General features: G+C 41.3%; 3 protein-coding genes across 3 annotated transcripts; all 3 read left to right on the forward strand.

Annotated features, from left to right (window-relative positions):
- Positions 1–1401: 1401 nt before the first annotated feature.
- On the forward strand, positions 1402–7148 carry fads6 (fatty acid desaturase 6). Its single transcript, XM_028431402.1, has 6 exons — positions 1402–1651; positions 3425–3591; positions 5023–5203; positions 5374–5561; positions 6343–6522; positions 6590–7148. Exons 1-6 carry the CDS (start codon positions 1402–1404, stop codon positions 6737–6739), a joined length of 1116 nt encoding a protein of 371 aa, XP_028287203.1. The 3' UTR covers positions 6740–7148.
- Positions 7149–7975: 827 nt separating this feature from the next.
- Positions 7976–11912, forward strand: trim16 (tripartite motif containing 16). Its single transcript, XM_028432049.1, has 6 exons — positions 7976–8772; positions 9560–9655; positions 9892–10125; positions 10265–10436; positions 10658–10753; positions 11236–11912. Exons 1-6 carry the CDS (start codon positions 8119–8121, stop codon positions 11832–11834), a joined length of 1851 nt encoding a protein of 616 aa, XP_028287850.1. The 5' UTR covers positions 7976–8118; the 3' UTR covers positions 11835–11912.
- A 1331-nt stretch (positions 11913–13243) lies between these two features.
- On the forward strand, positions 13244–15948 carry tvp23b (trans-golgi network vesicle protein 23 homolog B (S. cerevisiae)). Its single transcript, XM_028430970.1, has 7 exons — positions 13244–13353; positions 14051–14127; positions 14292–14436; positions 14555–14644; positions 14836–14961; positions 15204–15332; positions 15418–15948. The coding sequence occupies exons 1-7, from the start codon at positions 13342–13344 to the stop codon at positions 15442–15444; spliced, it is 606 nt and encodes a 201-aa protein (XP_028286771.1). The 5' UTR covers positions 13244–13341; the 3' UTR covers positions 15445–15948.
- Positions 15949–17229: the final 1281 nt, after the last annotated feature.

Here is a 17229-nt window from a genome sequence, read left to right on the forward strand (position 1 = left end):
ATGTACACACAAATGCAATTATCTTTTAATAAAATAAAGTGGAAGTCGTTATTGTGTGTAATGATTGTGTGTAAATTTCTGTTGTAGTTGTAGCTGTATAGCTATGTGTCTGCCATTTCTCGTTGTCTCGTGTCTCCCTCTCTCTCCGGCCACATCCTTCAGCTCCTCCAGAATACAGAGGCCAGTTGATAGCTGATAATCCCTCAAACATGTCTTGAACCCTCCGCCTGGTAAGACACACCAAGAACACCTCACCAGGGAGGCACTCATGGGGACATCCTAACCACGTCCCATTGATGAAGCTCCTCACCCTATCTCTGAGGAAGAGTCCAGTGAACTGCAGAGGAAACTCAGGAGCTTGTGTTTTTAATGTTATTCATGCTTGTTCGGCATCCCTGTATAGTAATTTCACATGTTTATATATGTTTAACTATCAAAAATGCCCATTCAAGATATCTCTCTATGTTCTAGGATTATCAAGGACTAGGATAAACAAATGAGTTTACTAAGTAAACCAGAAAGACACAACACATTTTTGTATGTTTTCAGCCTGTTCTTGAACTCTGTGTACTTTAATTTCTATATGTCAAGTGAAAACAACAAGCTGAGACTGTTGCAGGATGTAAGAGTATAGCCGTCAGACAGCCTGCTGCTATGCAGTATCTGCTGTCCTTTGGACTAAAAAATACTTAGCTGGTATCTTTTTTAAAGAGCACGCTGCAGTCAGCATGGCCTCCAGCCCAGAACACTGGCTTCCCTCCAGAATAAAAGCAGCACTGACACCAGATACTGACTGATCTACTGTCACCTGCACCAGCCCATAAACACAGCACATACATTCTTCCACATCAGCATCTCCTTCTCATGCTGAGCCTTGCATGCTGAGCGAAGAACAGCCACTGTTAACCAGCCTCCTTTATCTCACCACCCTCTGCTTTCCCAGGACGTTTGCCAAGGTTACAGAGATGGGAGGGGGCACAGAGGGAGGAGCAGATGGGGGGGTCTGAGCCACATGCAAAATGCATGAGACACCAGAGATGAGAAAGAGAGTCGACTATGAGCTGTGCCGTTTTCAGTTGCAGCCTGTGTGAGGAGGATTTTTGGATTCACCACATTGCAGGGCACTCTCTCACATCTTCGCAGGACAATAAATTCCACTGCTGCTGGACCACATGAGGAGTCAGCTGACAAGGAGGAGAACGAAGGAAGAGAGGAGGAGGAGAAGGAGGAGGAGGCTCTAGAAGCAGCAGCAAAGGGGGCTGGGCTTCTCTCACAATGCTTCTCACCAATTAGGGCTTTTGCAATGTTAACTTTGACCTGGACTTTCTGCAGTGTTTAGCCCCGGCTGCTCACAGGAACACACAGACCGCATGGTGACTTTGTTCTCAGCTGGTCATCAGCATGCAGAATGTGCCAGAGGAGTGGAGGGAAAGCCGGGAGGACAGAGGTGATGGGAGGATGGTGGAGATCAGGTGGAGGGGAGATTCAGAGGTGAAGAATGGAGGAACAAGGAGAGAGGAGGTGGAGAAGGAGTCACTGATGATGGAGCTGACAAGGCTGGTGCAAAAGATGGTGAAGGAGAGCAGCTGGTGGGAGAGGAGGGGAGTCGACTGCTGCATCCTGGGAGCAGCATTCCTCTGCCTGCTGCCCGGTAAGAACTTCAGACTGTAAATAGTCTTGCAGGTTGTTGGTACTGTACATTGGGTGTGATACACATTACAAAGCTTTGTCACCTTTGAGTTTATTTTATTTATATATTTGCTACGAACTTAATCTAGTCATTGATTATATGATGATAATATATTTTATTTTGTGGACGTTTTGTTTCTTTATGGTCGTTTTAAGTGTCTTTGTGCTTGTTTTGTGTTCATCCTCTGTAAACACTTGTGTCCCTTTGTGGTTCTTTTGTATCTTTTTGTGTCTTTACGCTTGTTTTCTGTCATCTGTCATAGCTCTATGATTGTTTTGTGTCTCTTTGTTTTGTGCCATTCTGTTTCTTTACTGTTGTTATCTGTCATTTTGGAACATTTTTATGTCTGTGTTTGTTTTGTGTTCGTCTTCTGTAAACATTTTATGTCACTGTGTAGTTGTTTTTCGCCCCCTGTGTATATTTTATGTCTCTTTGTGCTTGGTGTCTATGTTTTTACTTCAGTGTGTGGTTGTTTTGTGTCTTTTTGTGTGTCCCTATGGTTATTTTGTATCCTCTATGACCATTTGTGTGCCTTTGTGTTTGTTTTTGCTTGCGTTTGAGATCCTTTTGTTTTTTCTGTGAACATTTTTATCTGTGTGGTCATTTTGTTTGTCTGTGTAGTTGTTTTGTGGGTTTTTTTTCTTTTGCTTTGTTGTACCACTGCAAAAACAAAACACTGCACAAGTCATATCTTTAATTCGTACATTAATTGTTTCTTTGCGTCTAGTTAAGTAGTTTATGTTGAATAATTCTCTTATCTCTTCATTCCATAACCTCTTCAAACAAGCTTTTATTTTGGAAGGACAAACCATCACGCCTGCTGTCAGTCCTATTTTGCACATTCATGGTGTCCCATTTTATGTGGGTCACTGGTGGTCAGCTACTGACCTCAATTAGGAGGCCGGCCTATTGTGACTCATGTCACTTGATCATTGGCTCTGACAGCTTTTAGCTGCTCCACAGGACACCTGGCTCTGACTTAATCTGTGATGTAGATGTGGATCATTCTTTCTAACTGCTGTTTCATGAGATTTCTCCTCAAATAAATCCTTTAAGAGCTGACCCGGTGTATAAATACTTCCCACAGAAGTCAGAGAGCACAGCTGAAGAGCAGCATGCCATTGTGAAACACAGAGCTTCTGACTTATCAACTCGAAATAGGCTGCTTTGAAATAGAAGGTGCTTCAAATTAGCACCAGTTTAATGGGATAGGGAGAGAAGGTGTTATTTAAACCCTGCAGTGACAGACTAAGATGTTTCACTCACCGTTTGTGTTGCAGTTATTATTAGAATGTCTGCTACGGACAAATATAAATGGCTTCCTGGGCAGCAGGTTGATGTAAATACAAACAGAGCACAGTAATGTTGTTGTGGTGTCATGACACAGGGAGAACCAGCGCCTCCGGTGACAGATAAAGTTTCATTCTTTCAGCCCATCGTCATAGCGACTCACATACAGATGGGTGTGTGTTCAGCCACACATTACTGTGAGTCTCCCAGTCACTACAGCCACCAGAGGGCACCAATAATATCAATGATACAGGGTACAGTTTACAAAGTAAGAGCAAGTAGGGTCAGGGCAGGACTCATCACCATGGTAGAAAATGGTGGAGAAGTTTGATGTAGTTGGCTTGTCGTATGTGTTTTAATTCAAACCTAACCAAGCCGTTTTGTTAGAAAATTTAGAAAAATAAATCCTGTGTCCTGTTTTATTTCCTGTATTCTGTCTTTCAGCCTTCCTGCTTCTTGGCTCCTATCGGTGTGTGTGGTTCACAGCAGGCATGCTGCTGATGGGTGTCGCTCACGCTGTCATCACCGTCAAAGGGACACATCTGGCCAGCCACGGGGCGCTGAGCGAGTCACAGGCCTGGGGAAAGTTTTGGGCCATCTTCTTTATCGAGGTGAGATGTGCAAAAATAAACTGATCATAAAATATACCCAAGGCAATGTTTTCTTTGGAGTAAACTATTTACTATTTGTTTATCTTACATGTGCATTTGCATTTCTCCTTATGAATGTCTATGTGTTTGTATGTACAGTCAGACTGTAGTGGGTCTTAGTATTAGGCAAATACAACCTCAGATGAACAATAAGCAGGGCCTTACTGCTTCCATAGGATTAAATTTTGTGAGCTGCAGCAGGTGCTGCTGATGATCAGTCCTTGATGAATCGATCCTCAGCAGGTGTACAGACCTCTAAAACAGACGTTTTGACAGTTTGCTGTTCTGGAACATTCAGGGGGGTGTTAACACAATGACAAGAGAGACATAAACAATGGTGTTAGAAAAGCAACTGTGTCAACTGTGTCAATCTGGAAACACTTATAAAACCATTTCAAACTCTTTGGAGTTCTACAGTGACAAACATTATTTACAAGTGGAAACAAAACAGTTGTTTGGTCTTAATGCTCACCACCATGTCTGCTTAAAACCAAACACAGCATTTCAGCAGAAACACCTCATACACACTGTCAAGCACGGTGGTGGAGGACTGAGGGTTTGGATTTGTTTTGCAATAAACATTTTGCTTTAGCAGAGCTGGTCCAAAGGCTTCTCCTGTTTCCAGCCTTTAAACTTAGAAGTTGTAACTTCACATGCTCATGCATGCGATTGTTGAAGTGAGAGGAGGGAGAGCAGGGAGAAAGGAGAATGGCTGTATTTACCAAAACAGGAGACAGCCATGTTGGATCATTAAACTTTATGTTGACAACTCTTGCCTCAACGTACATAATTAATCCACCACTGGAGGACACATATTTTTGTTCAAGAGTTATGTCAAACTTCCAACACCACATTTGCTTGATAAGACATGCTGAGTCATAGGCCCCAGCCCCCCGTGACCCTGCACTGCAGGACAAAGTGGGTTCGGAGGATGGATGGATGGACATGCAGAGTTCTGAGTCTGTGCAAGGAGGTAGATTGGGAATAATGAGGGTCCATGCAAAGTGAGGTTTCTGGGGCTCACCTATAAAGTGATAGTAAAGCAGGCTGAGGCATCAGCCCTTATTGTGTCATCATAGTCCAATAAAGTCATAAAAATAATTTCCTTAGTGTGAACTGGAAACAGAAATGTGACCGACAGTTATTAAAGTTCTCTTTGATAATGAGCAGCAGTCAGTTCAGCGAACTTATGAACTCACATATGGCTTAGTCGCTTGTCGAACACCAAAACAATATCATGACCTTGGTGTCCTTTGCCCTGAGCCAACTATTATCTGCTTATCACACACAAAAACATACATTACAGCATAAGTGCAAGTACTGTATTGATTTTCCTTCTAGGCAATTTTCATTGATTGTTTTATGAGCTACATCAGTTGTTTGTCCAAACAGGTCTGCGGCTCCTTCTCAGCGCGGGCCGGCATACAGGGCCACATCAAGATGCATCACGCTCACACTAATGTCATTGGACTAGGTGATTCCAGTGTGTGGAAGGTCCCCTTCCTGCCTCGGACCATCTACTTGTTCATAGCCCCCCTGGCTGTGCCCATCATCACACCACTTGTTGCGATCGGTAAGACCCACCAAAGCACTAAACAGACAGTTCACCCAAATATTTCAACATTAAATGTGATTATTGAGACACATTTCTTACCTTCAGATCTTCTTCAAGTCTATGTGTTATCTTGCCTCTGTCTCATCATGGTGTCAATGTATTCTCACATGGTTTCTGATTGTCCACAGCTCAGCTCAAAGGACACTCTTTGGCCCACATCCTTAGGACGGTGCTGATGGTATCACTGGGCCTGTATTCACAGTACTGGCTGCTCATCAATGTGTCAGGGTTCAGGTCGCCTTTCGGTGCTTTGCTCTGTATGCTGGTGTGCAGGGCCATGTTTTCTGTACCATACATCCACGTCAACATTTTCCAGGTGAGAAAACGAGACCTTGAAAAAAACGTTCCAGGGATCAATTTCTTTGAAAAGAGACTAAAAATATAAAACCATAAGTGGTGCATTTTATATCACATTATTTAATCTATAAAGTGATTTTAGGTTAGATTTTTGGTTACCATACAGGAAGTGCAATTAATGACATTTTCGCCTTTTTGAAAAGTCCAAAAAAACTTTTTTTTTTTCTATTTTTGAAGATTGAGGTGATATTTTTCCCTTGCGTTTAGGTTTGTGGACCTTATTTGCCACCTTTCACAGATCTCTTTATGTTTGGAACCATCATGGCAGCATATCCTGTAACACAGCCTTTTGAATGCAGCATTGTGTTCATGCGGTTCAGACCAGTCAGCAAATAAAAGGGATAAAGAGAAACAATTCATGCATGATTTTCTCAGAGCCTGAGTCCTGCAGGTCATTGTACATTGTTCTGATCAAAGTGTGTGAAGATGGATTAGAAAACACGAGTTCTTGAAGTCAGAGATCTAACAGGGGAAAGTGTTTGTTCTTGCTGTGGGATTGGACTTTAAAACCTGTATTCCCAGGTCTCCTGGTGTTGTTTTTGGCCAGTATCCTGTCTTCTCCCCTTGAAGTCAGTGTTTGCTGACCGAGGGTAACCTTTGGTTTGGGTTTTATACACTGATGAACAAATATCCTGTCATTTTGCCTCCAGATCTCCCAAGGCCTGAAAAATCTCAAGTTCACTGTGGCTAACTATCCTGGCTAACTGTTTATAGTCATTTTGTACTATCTCTAATTGCAGCACATTGGCCTTCCCATGTTCTCTCCAACCCAGCGACCAAAGAGGATTTACCAGATGACCCACGGAGTCCTAAACCTGCCCCGTAATCCTCTGCTGGACTGGACTTTTGGGCACTCACTAATCAACTGCCACGTGGAGCACCATCTCTTCCCCTTTCTGTCAGACAATATGTGTTTAAAGGTAAGAACTTGACAAATCATTTTTCAAATTCATCTGTCCAGGTGTCTTACTTCCCTGTCCTCTGCAGGTGAAGCCCGTTGTGTCCAAGTATCTCACAGAGAAGAAGCTTCCCTACCAGGAGGACAGCTACCTGTCTCGTCTGCACCTCTTCTTCAACAAATACCAGGAACTGATGGTGTTTGCCCCACCAATCACAGAGCTGGTGGGAGTACAGTGATGGAGCAACGGGAATGAACTGTTTAGACTGCTAATAAAAAAGCACAAGCTTCAGTGTTTACCTCTGCAGACGTGTTAAACGGCCCCTAACACTAACAACTGAATCAATGTGTAGCGCAACATTACAAACCTGACGACCTTAGGATCGATTCTTTTTATTGAGTATAGTAGCTGTAGTAGTAGCTGAATAAGTATACTGCACTTTTAGAGATAATGTAATTACACAAGAAGAAACGCACAGCTTGTAAATGGGGTCAGTCTTGTGTGAGGCTTTCTGGGTCCTGGATAACTGCTTTCACAATGATGAAAAAACGGAAAGATTCATTTGTAAAAGAAAGCTGAATCTTGCATATAGAAGTAGCTCAAACAGTTAGCAAGGAATACTTAAATAAATATTACAAAAAAATTAACTACCAGTGTTTTAACTTTATTTTATTTTTATTTTATTTAACCTGCAGTGTCTAATTAAATTTATTTTTTTAATTTTTACTTACTTTACTTTGTTTTATTTCATCAGATTATAATACTAAAATAAATCAAAGAATGAATGTGTAAATTGTGGTCTCCCTGCATCAGTATGTTGTCTTGGCAACAGCATCCACCTCCCTAACATGTTAAATGACTATAGAGTGTTTCTAGTAATAAAGAGTCCTACCTTGTATATGATGGAAAACTGGAAAACAAAGGCAGAAGAAAAATCCTGATGGCAAAAATATTATTAAAATGGAGTACAATGTAAGTTTATATTAGCTCTTATCTTCTTATAAGTGTATTTTTTGCCTCTTTTTTGCTGCTTTGAATCTACGTTTAACACAATTTCACAACTGGGAGAAGGCAGAGATCTTATCCACATATCTGCTGAGCACACGTGATCTGTCACATGACCATATCAGAGGGCTCAAAAATTGTTCACTGAGCAATCACCTGGACACTTGGTGGCAGCGTATGCTCTGATTCAGTCACTTTCAGAGCAGATATGAGACAAAACACTGCAGCAGTTGTTTCCTCAGTTTTATCAGGACGAAGCAGAGAAACAGTGAGCTCGTCGGTAGGGTAAGTTTTAAGAACTCACTCAACTGTCTGTTGTACAAAGCATGGGAAGGAATGTAACACTACACCTCTGTAGCACTCTGAGCTCCACCCTGTGGCTTCTCCTTCTTATAACGGGGGAGGGCAGCGTGTATTGTGTGTGCATGGGGGAGTGGGTGGCTGGTTGCATGTAAAGGGGCGTGTATATTTAGGCTGAAGCCATGACTGACATTTAGGTGTGGCTTCTCAGTGTGATCCAGGAACTGCTGGCTCACAATAGCAACTAGGCCAGTTCTTTCCACTGAGCAAAAGAAAATAGAAGTACTAACAGACAGACAGGCAGGCAGAGTCATGGCAGATACCATCCCCAAACAGCTGTGTGGTGTTTGCTCGGGTGAGCTGAGCGGAGACAGGTCATCAGCATGTGCTCACTCTGTCTGTTCCTACTGTCACGCAGATAAAAGTAAAGGGTGTCCTGAGTGTCTGCGGAGTCCTGACAAGGCTGAACCTGCTAATGGTCCTAAACAGAATGGAACGATTGAAGCTCCTGAGATCACCAACAAAGAGCAGCAACGCCAGGAATCATCAATCCAGGAGGACCTGAAAGTGTCGGAGGATCCCAAGAAGCCTGAAGAAGACAAAAAGGAGGCAGAGCCAGACGAGGAGGCTAAAGAAGATGAGGTAAAGGGGGAACCTCTGGGTCCAAACAATGTAGTGTGCGACTCGTGTATCGAGAGCCCTTGCAGGGCCCTCAAATCCTGCCTCACCTGCCTGGTGTCGTATTGTGGGGCCCACCTCCGGCCTCACTTGGAGAACCCAAAGTTTCAGAATCACCGACTCGTGGAGCCGCTGAGGGACATCGAGAGGCGCACATGTGAGAGCCACAAATGGCCCCTGGAGCTGTTCTGCTGTGCCGATTCCTGCTGTATCTGTCAGGACTGTGTGAATGAGGAGCACCGGGGTCACAATACATTGCCTGTGGTGGAGGCCCGCAGAAAGATTGAGGCAAGTCTTTTGTATATTTTCTTCCTAACTTAAATAAATGTGTGGTTGTGTTATCTGACACAGAGCTTTACTGTGGCAAAGGTCTCACACTGATCTTGAGTAAATAAAAGCTTTTGACATCAAAGGAATAACAGTGTGAGTGGACTGAAATGATCGTCTGAATCACACCCAACTTGGACCACAGTGAAGAGATGACACACATGTATCAGTGTCACAGTTGCTCTCAGCTCTGTAGACTTGATCCAATCAGGAATCACTTGTGGAATCAGGTTTCTGTCAAGTTCAAACATTTCCAGTGCATATTCCTGTGGAGAGCTGCATCTTTCAGGCGACACCTGTTATGTTACAAAATGCGCACACTTTTGTGTAACATTTTGTAGGTCCATGTTGGCAGGACAAACGTTTGGGATTTTCTCTAAATACTTTAGGTTGATCTCTTTGAACAAGCTTGTAGTTCTCCCCTCAGGGTGTAAACTTCATAAAAAAATGGATCTCAGTGTTTAGCAGCTGTGAGTAGTCTGGACCTGCCAGAGGAATTCAGACTGAAAAGAAGCCAGAGCTTTGAAAAACAAAGATATGAGAGAATGGGATGTTGGCCCCTTCCAGAGAACAGGAAACTGAGAAACAAGATAACAGTGTTATCCTGAAAAAAACGTCTTCAGTGTTTACATGTGCTAAATATTTTTACGCTACATACTGTGAGCCTGTTGCATATTTTCAGTGTGACAATGAGGATTGTATGTGTGTGAAGTTACAAGCTGAAGTCTCCTTCTGTTCTGTTCTGCAGGGGGAACTGAGGCAGAAGCAGACCGACATGGTGAAGACGGTGTCAGCAGCAGGGAACGCCATCAGCAAACTCCAAGACAACACCGTCTCTATTGAGGTAAACACAACACATGAGCAATATGTGTCATACTGATGTCACAATGGTTTGTAGATAATTTTGGCCCATAATCCCAGAGGTTTCAGTGACGCTCACACCAGACAGGTTTCGCTCAGGTCCTCAGGTCGCCGTCATGAGACTGCAGTTATCTCCCAGCTTTTCATGCTCATTACTCCCCACAGTCAGACAGCTCGGCCCACATGTTATAATGTGAAACTAAAAGCAGTGTTTTGCAGCATTCTGTGACAGAGGTACGAACTGTGATTGAGAGCCAGTTTGAGGAGCTGCAGGCGGTGGTGGAGCGGGCCAAGCGGGAGGTTACTGAGATCCTGGAGGTGGAGGAGAAGCAGGCGCTGAGGCAGGCTGAGAGCATCCGGGTCCACCTGGAGCAGAGGTGTACGGAGCTGAAGAAGGCTCAGGCGCAGATGGAGAAGCTCTCCAGGAACAAAAACGATGTGGACTTCCTGCAGGTACACTCCAGCATAACAGCTCATTTGTGTTGGTAAAGACAGAGGATGAGCTCTAACTGATGGTATTTGCGATGTTTACAATTATCCTCCCTCACCTCCTCCCCCGCTGTCTCATTGCTGCACACTGTTTGTTCTATAGGAGTATTCAGTGTGGAAGAAAGAAGCCACTGATATTTCTCTTCCTGGGGTCTACATTGGCTTGATGGACCGCCTGAACTCATTCAGCCGTGTGATTGTTGACTCCACGCAGGAGCTCTGTGCGATGCTGGTGTCTTCATACATAGAGAAAGTCAAGGAAACCTGTAAAAACGGTAAGAAGAAAAAGATGCAGGCATCACATAGTTCTGTCCAGGCGTGTTCACACATGTGAGGAATTTTCAGGCTAAATATGCCTCATTGCTTGCGTGAGAGCTACATGTGTGCTTCATGAGTCAGGTTTTAGTGTTTTATGTGTCATACACCTACAGACCGGAAAGACTTGTTTTCATTGACGTGGGGGCATTTTAAGTCTAATGATTTTTTTTTCTTACAGACAAATTGGGAATAAAGACAACAGTCCATGCGATAGTTGCAGCAAAGCAGTACATGGCCATACCGGATCCAGTGACACGGAATGATTTCCTCAAGTGTAAGTGTGTCTGTGAAGACTCCCATTCAGGTCATGTTACGTCGAAGATATTTGTGCTTAAGACCTCTTAAGGTGGATCCACAGTGAGACTAAAGTCCTTTTAGTTGGTTAATGGTTGGCTAAACTGCCACAAGACCAAGTTTGAAACTCAGTTAACAACCCACTGTCACCACGTTAATGGCAGTGAATGGCAATGAAGGAGATCCAATAAGAACAGAGTAGTAACTGGGCAGCCTTCTAAGCTTTGTTTTGTAAGGTTCTAAACATAGATCAAACCTTGGTGGGCAGTCCAAGTCTATTAGCATTATTATTAGATTATTTCAATAATGTGAATGCCTCCATACAGGATTGATTAACTGACCTTGTTCCACCTGTTGTTCTAGGACCTTGAAACATGGACCTTGTTCCTCCCTTAGTCTAGTCAGTGCTATTTGCTCTCCTGACTGCACTCTCATTAACATTGTAAATATTTTTCTCTCCAGACGCCGCCCAAGTGACGCTCGACGCCAACACAGCTCACAAGTTCCTCCGGCTGACAGAGGAAAACAAGAAGGTGACTAACACTACTCCCTGGCAGCATCCTTATCCTAATGTACCTGAGCGCTTTGAGAACTGGCGTCAAGTCCTGGCCGCAGACAGCTTCTACCTGGGCCGCCACTACTTCGAGGTGGACATCAGCGGCGAAGGAACGTACATCGGTCTGACCTACAAGGGCATTGACCGCAAAGGCAACGAGAGCAACAGTTGCATCACGGGAAACAACTTCTCCTGGTGCCTCCAGTGGAACGGTCGCACCTTCTCCGCCTGGCACAGTGACGTGGAAACACCTCTGAGCATTGAGAAATATACTCGTATCGGGGTTTATGTAGACTATACGAGAGGTCTGCTGGCTTTCTATGGAGTGAAGGACACTATGACGCTCATCCACCAGTACACAGCAGAGCTCCTGGAGCCTCTGTACCCAGCATTCTGGCTGTCCAAGAAGGAGAATATTGTCGCCTTGGTGACACCTGGCGAGCCTTTACCACTGAAAAGCCCCTCACCTCCCAACTCACCTGTGAATGGGGCTGTTGTTTCATAAACAGTCAGCTCTTCCTGGATCTTTTCATGACAGAACTGTACCATCTCTCAACAGACTCATTTTCTGAAAAATAAAAAGGAAAAGCCCATCTGTTGAAACTTGTTTACAGCAGAGTATTTTTTGTACAACAAATGATCTATTTATAGCATAGCATCATATTTATACTCTTATAATTCTGGAAATATACTGTTACCAGAAATGTTCTATATTTTCTGTACAAAAAATAAGAAAAACAAAATGTCAGCATTTGCATTTCACTGCACAAAACAATAGGGTTCATAAATACACCATGCCACTGTGCATTTGTCACAAGTCCATTTGGTTAATTGCAAAATATTGATATACAAGATGTCATTGTTATCAGGACTAAAAACTGCCCAATCAATCAACAATCAAAAGGGTTTAAAACCTTTAAAAGAATGTGACATTTTTCAGATTCAGCACTATGTCTAGGTCACCTGTCAAACTTGATCAGATTAGTGTCAGAGACCAGAGCATGTCGGATTTCCTTCAGTGTAAACAGCACAAAACAACCATTGTATATAGGTTATATTTGTCTAAGCATACTGCATTTAATAAAAAGTGTCAAAAAATGAAACAAAGCTGTACATTCTAAATATTAAGATTAGGATTTACTTACTTACTTTACTTGGCATATATCAGAGGAAGTTACAATACATACAATATATGTAGTAAAAAGTATTTTATACACACACATATAAATACAGTTAATGTAGCTTAAAAAAGTTTAAAGTGCATCTGAGATAATATGAATTGATTGTTGATATACTTCTCTTAAATAAGTCTAACTCTACATAAACAGATTGACAATGTTACGTTCCTACCTTGATATTAGAAATAACTAGAAAAGGGCATTTCCTGAAGAAAATGCAAGTTTGATTGCAGCAGCTGAAGCATTGCTTTAAATGCTGATGTAAAGGATTGCTCTAAAGAGAATCAGAGCAATTCAGAGCTTTGTATGCCTCTGTGTGTCAGCCTGTCACCATGGTAATAGCAGAGGAGACCTCAAAATCCACTCCAATCCAATTTGAGAGCCTAGCGTGCATAAATGATTTGGAATTAGAACATTCTGAATACAAGTTTGATAATGCAGCATCTAATGAGTGTTTTAAGACTAAAATGGAGTCTGTAGCTTGAAATTAGTAGGAGGAGATGTGAGATGTGAGATGATCATGATCTGTGAGATGAACATTTTGATAGTAGAATGGCTGAAATCGGTCAATGTATGCTGAAGATATGCTGCGCCAAAAAACTTACGGAAGAATAAAAAAGAAGAAGAAGAAGAAGAAGAAGAAGAAGAAGAAGAAGAAGAAGAAGAAGAAGAAAGAGGGTGAATAACAAGAGTTTGATTCAATCATACTAATAACATTTTTCCTTCATCGTATTTGCATGTGTTCCAATGAAGTGTTGGCGTCGGTCAGCTGACCGACGTACACAGTGACGTGGAACTGAGCATGTAACCAGGAAGAGCCTTCTACAATTCAACATGTTAGCCGGAGTAAGTGACAAATTTGAATCCTTAACCTTTTTATTAGATGATTTGTCAACGGAAAACGTACGGCTATCCAAGTATCTCACAGCTGACTGTATTGTTTTATGAGGAAGATATATTCACCAGCTGAGAACTGACGTGCAATTGTTGCTAGCGAGTTAGCATGGTAGCTTAAGGATCTGTTTTACATTTTTGCACCGCTAACAGTAACTTAGGTCTAACTTAACGTACCCAAATCCACATAGGTATTAAAGTAAAGTATTTTCTATATTCAAACAGAAGAGTGTTTTCTTCTTCTTATATATACGTGTGCTTAAACTATCGCCGACAGCTGCTTACGTTAGCTAACAGCTGTTGTGTTTTGGCTAAAGTTAGCATCCACGCTAGAGCGCTGATATACTGTATACACCACATAATTACGAATGTAAATAAAAGATAAATAACTGTAGCAGTGTGCTCTACATTGCTTGTTATCTGGTTATAGGGGTTAAATAACGGGACGTAAGGGTTTGTAAATGCAAAAGCACTTCTGGATTAAATACTGTTTTGCAGAAATTGCAAGTTATGCAGATTTAACATTTAACAGTATTATCTTTGTATTGTGGCCATGACCAGTATTCAGTTTGTATGTAGGCTCACGGGGATTTTCATTGACCTAGTTAAAGTCTCCCGAGGTTAAGCTTCTTCTTTATTGATCTCTCAGGATAACAATGATGAAGACGTGTCTCTGTTTGATGCCGAGGAGGATGCAGGGAAAAGGTCAAACAAGACAAAAATCAAGTAAGTTTGCAGACAGCCGATTAAATCTTTCTGTTTCTGTGCATGCTGATGAATGTTTTAATCAATTTGTTTAAATATCTTTCTGTCAAAAATACCAAATGTTTGCATGTTCCATATTCTTGAAAGTTTGATACTTGTTAAATTTGTTCAAACTTTGTCTCCAGGCATCCAGTGGCATCCTTCTTCCACCTGTTCTTCAGAGTCTCTGCGATCGTCGTGTACCTGCTCTGTGAGGTTTTAAGCAGAAGCTTCATCGCCTGCATGGTTTCAATAATCCTTCTGCTGTCATGTGACTTCTGGACAGTAAAGGTACATCCTTTTATTGTTGTTTAGTAGGAATTCTTCGTTGTGGTCTCTTTTCCAAGGCTGTATATCTTATTTCCTTGGATATATTTTTGGACCAGAATGTCCTTATCTCCTTTTACAGAACATCACTGGGCGGTTGATGGTTGGTCTGCGATGGTGGAACCAGGTGGATGATGATGGACGAAGCCACTGGGTGTTTGAGTCAAGGAAGGTAGAGGAAGCATGTTCCATGTTGCTTTTTTCCCCTTTTTTGTTGGGAGTAATTGCTCCGGCTGACAGTCTGGTCTTCATCCTCACATGACACTGACAGCTTGCTCTGTAAAGAACTGATAAATGTACTTCCTTACAGGCCTTATGATATCCACAGATGTCCTAAGTGTGAACATTTTCTGTTTTCTTCAGGGTACTGGGAAGCAGCAAGTGACAGATTCAGAGTCCAAAATCTTCTGGCTTGGACTGATTGTTTGTCCGGTCTTGTGGGTCATCTTTGCGTTTAGCACCCTATTTTCATTCAAGATTAAATGGCTGGTAAGTTGTAAATTTAATTTCCAAATAGTTGTATTTATTTAGAGTTTTTCAGATCCCATTTTTTTCCTAGAAAACAATGCTTCACTACTGTCCTTTATAAAAATAAATGAAACAATGCATTAGACAGTTCTTACCCTAGTTTTTTATGCTTGATGCAGACCAATAATATACTCTTCTGAAACAGTAGCATCTTTTTTACATTCACATAGTATATCTTCACACATTGTTGCTTTTTCTGTCAGCCTATAGTGATCATGGGTGTGGTGTTACAAGGGGCCAACCTCTACGGATACGTGAGATGTAAAGTGGGAGGAAAAACCAGCTTAAAGAACATGGCTACTAACTATTTTGGACGACAGTTCCTCAAACAGGTTAGCTGATTTTTTTTTTGGTTAAACCACAATGAAGAGCGCTACAAATTTGTTTGTCTTTGACATTTTTTGTTTTCATCCGCAGGCAATGTCTAAAGAAGAGGAATCGTAGGTCACAGCTCTGTGATTGGAACATGTCTGCATTATTCTTAATGCTATAATATATTATAATTTTACCAAGTGGACACATGGACAGAAAATCTTTTTCAAACACAAGCTGACAAGATTTAAATTTCTTCATTATTTTTTTTTCATATTATTGTAATGTATTAATGTGACTTAATAGACAGAGTTATTGTATCTTCCACCCAGACATCAGAGGTTTTCAATAACTTAAGTCCAACAATAAACCTACAAACTTCAACTGATGCTTTAGCTAAAATGCATGACTGAAAAAAGGGTGAAATGATTGTAGTTATCTTAAAGCTGGCCAGATATCTTATTTACTCATTATTTACACAGATGACTTTATAAAATGATTTAAAGGGGTACAAACATTTCTTTGTTTGTATTATGGGCTGTGTTGGTATTCTAGAAAACCTGTAAATATGTAAGTTAAGAAATTGTGTGAAACCTCTTTTTGTGCAAATACATTTTCTAACATCTTTTCCGAGAAGTGTGCTGTTTTTATTTCTGTAAATGAGTAGTTTGCCTGAGAAATTATTATTTTAAAGGCAGGAAAATGTTTGTGGAGAAATGTTAAAATTGTATAAAGTAAAAAGTATATATATATATATATATATTAATATATATATATATATATATATATATATATATATATATATATATATATATATATATATATATATATTAAGGCTGAGCCCCACAGTTAGTGATGGGTTTTCGAGGCTTTGTTGAAGCCTCGACACCTGCTAGCTCGAGTAGGACATCTAGTGGTGAATAAACTGAACTGCGGTGTGTGTTATTGGTTCATGGATCTTTGGGATTTGACTGCCCATGCACAGTCTCGTTCCACTACAGGTTTCACTGGTTTCAAGCTAACACAATACAGTACATATATTAAAGAAAGATGTTATTACCATTATACTAATATATTGTTTAAATGTTTAATTGCAGTAAGTAACACAAACCTAATGACAGGGTTTCGATCCTGTGTAAAGGAGTGAAGTGTTTCATATGACGTAAGTCACATGATTTTTCCTAAAGCAGGCACTTACGTTTGACTGTAAGTGTGACTATGACGGACCTAGAAATAATATCACATTTCAGTTGCACTGCTATGGGATTTGACATGGATAATTACTGATAATATAAAATAATAATTATAATCACATATGTTGTGTTAAGAATACTTGAAATGCATAGGAAAGTCTGTTTTGGGGTTCATTGGTGATTCACATGACAAACCGAACCAATCACATGGTTCGAAGCACTCAACTGCTTCAAACGTCACTGAAGTGGTTCAAACGTCACTAGTCACGTGACCGAAGCAAGCCTCGGCACAGTGGTTCGAAACTTTATGAGCTACCGCGCATGTGTCGAAGCCTCGGGTGTCAGAGGACCATCCTTACCCACAGTGACATCCGGTGGTTAGTTGACGTCATTACATGCAATGTTTGCTAGCGTTTTTCTTCAATAGTTTTTGTTGTTTTTACACACATTAAAATCAAATTTTAAAAAATGATATTTAAACTACAACAAACATGGCGTCAATGTTGTTTCAAGCACTCACAGGAGGGTCACAAAGCGGATGCGGAAAAGACGGATACGCCTGACCAGAAGTGTGATCAAGTTACCTTCAAATTTAAAGCCAATCATTTCCCCCGCAGAGAATAAATACAAAATTGTCTGACACACACACAACACCCTGAAGCACGTATTCTAAATAATTATACTAAATATAGACTTTGTAAGTTACACGTGCGTTTTAAGGACA

The sequence above is a fragment of the Parambassis ranga genome, chromosome 19 (genome assembly GCF_900634625.1).
Source record: "Parambassis ranga chromosome 19, fParRan2.1, whole genome shotgun sequence".
In the NCBI taxonomy this organism is placed as follows: Eukaryota; Metazoa; Chordata; class Actinopteri; family Ambassidae; genus Parambassis; species Parambassis ranga.

Coding starts and splice junctions, on each gene's coding strand:
- fads6 (XM_028431402.1), top strand. CDS start 1,402: ATGCAGAATGTGCCAGAGGAGTGGAGGGAAAGCCGGGAGGACAGAGGT. Junction 1,652..3,424: donor ATTCCTCTGCCTGCTGCCCG/GTAAGAACTTCA, acceptor TCTGTCTTTCAG/CCTTCCTGCTTCTTGGCTCC. Junction 6,523..6,589: donor CAGACAATATGTGTTTAAAG/GTAAGAACTTGA, acceptor TGTCCTCTGCAG/GTGAAGCCCGTTGTGTCCAA.
- trim16 (XM_028432049.1), top strand. CDS start 8,119: ATGGCAGATACCATCCCCAAACAGCTGTGTGGTGTTTGCTCGGGTGAG. Junction 10,126..10,264: donor ACGATGTGGACTTCCTGCAG/GTACACTCCAGC, acceptor TTTGTTCTATAG/GAGTATTCAGTGTGGAAGAA. Junction 10,754..11,235: donor ACGGAATGATTTCCTCAAGT/GTAAGTGTGTCT, acceptor TTTTCTCTCCAG/ACGCCGCCCAAGTGACGCTC.
- tvp23b (XM_028430970.1), top strand. Junction 14,437..14,554: donor GTGACTTCTGGACAGTAAAG/GTACATCCTTTT, acceptor CTCCTTTTACAG/AACATCACTGGGCGGTTGAT. Junction 14,962..15,203: donor CATTCAAGATTAAATGGCTG/GTAAGTTGTAAA, acceptor TTTTTCTGTCAG/CCTATAGTGATCATGGGTGT.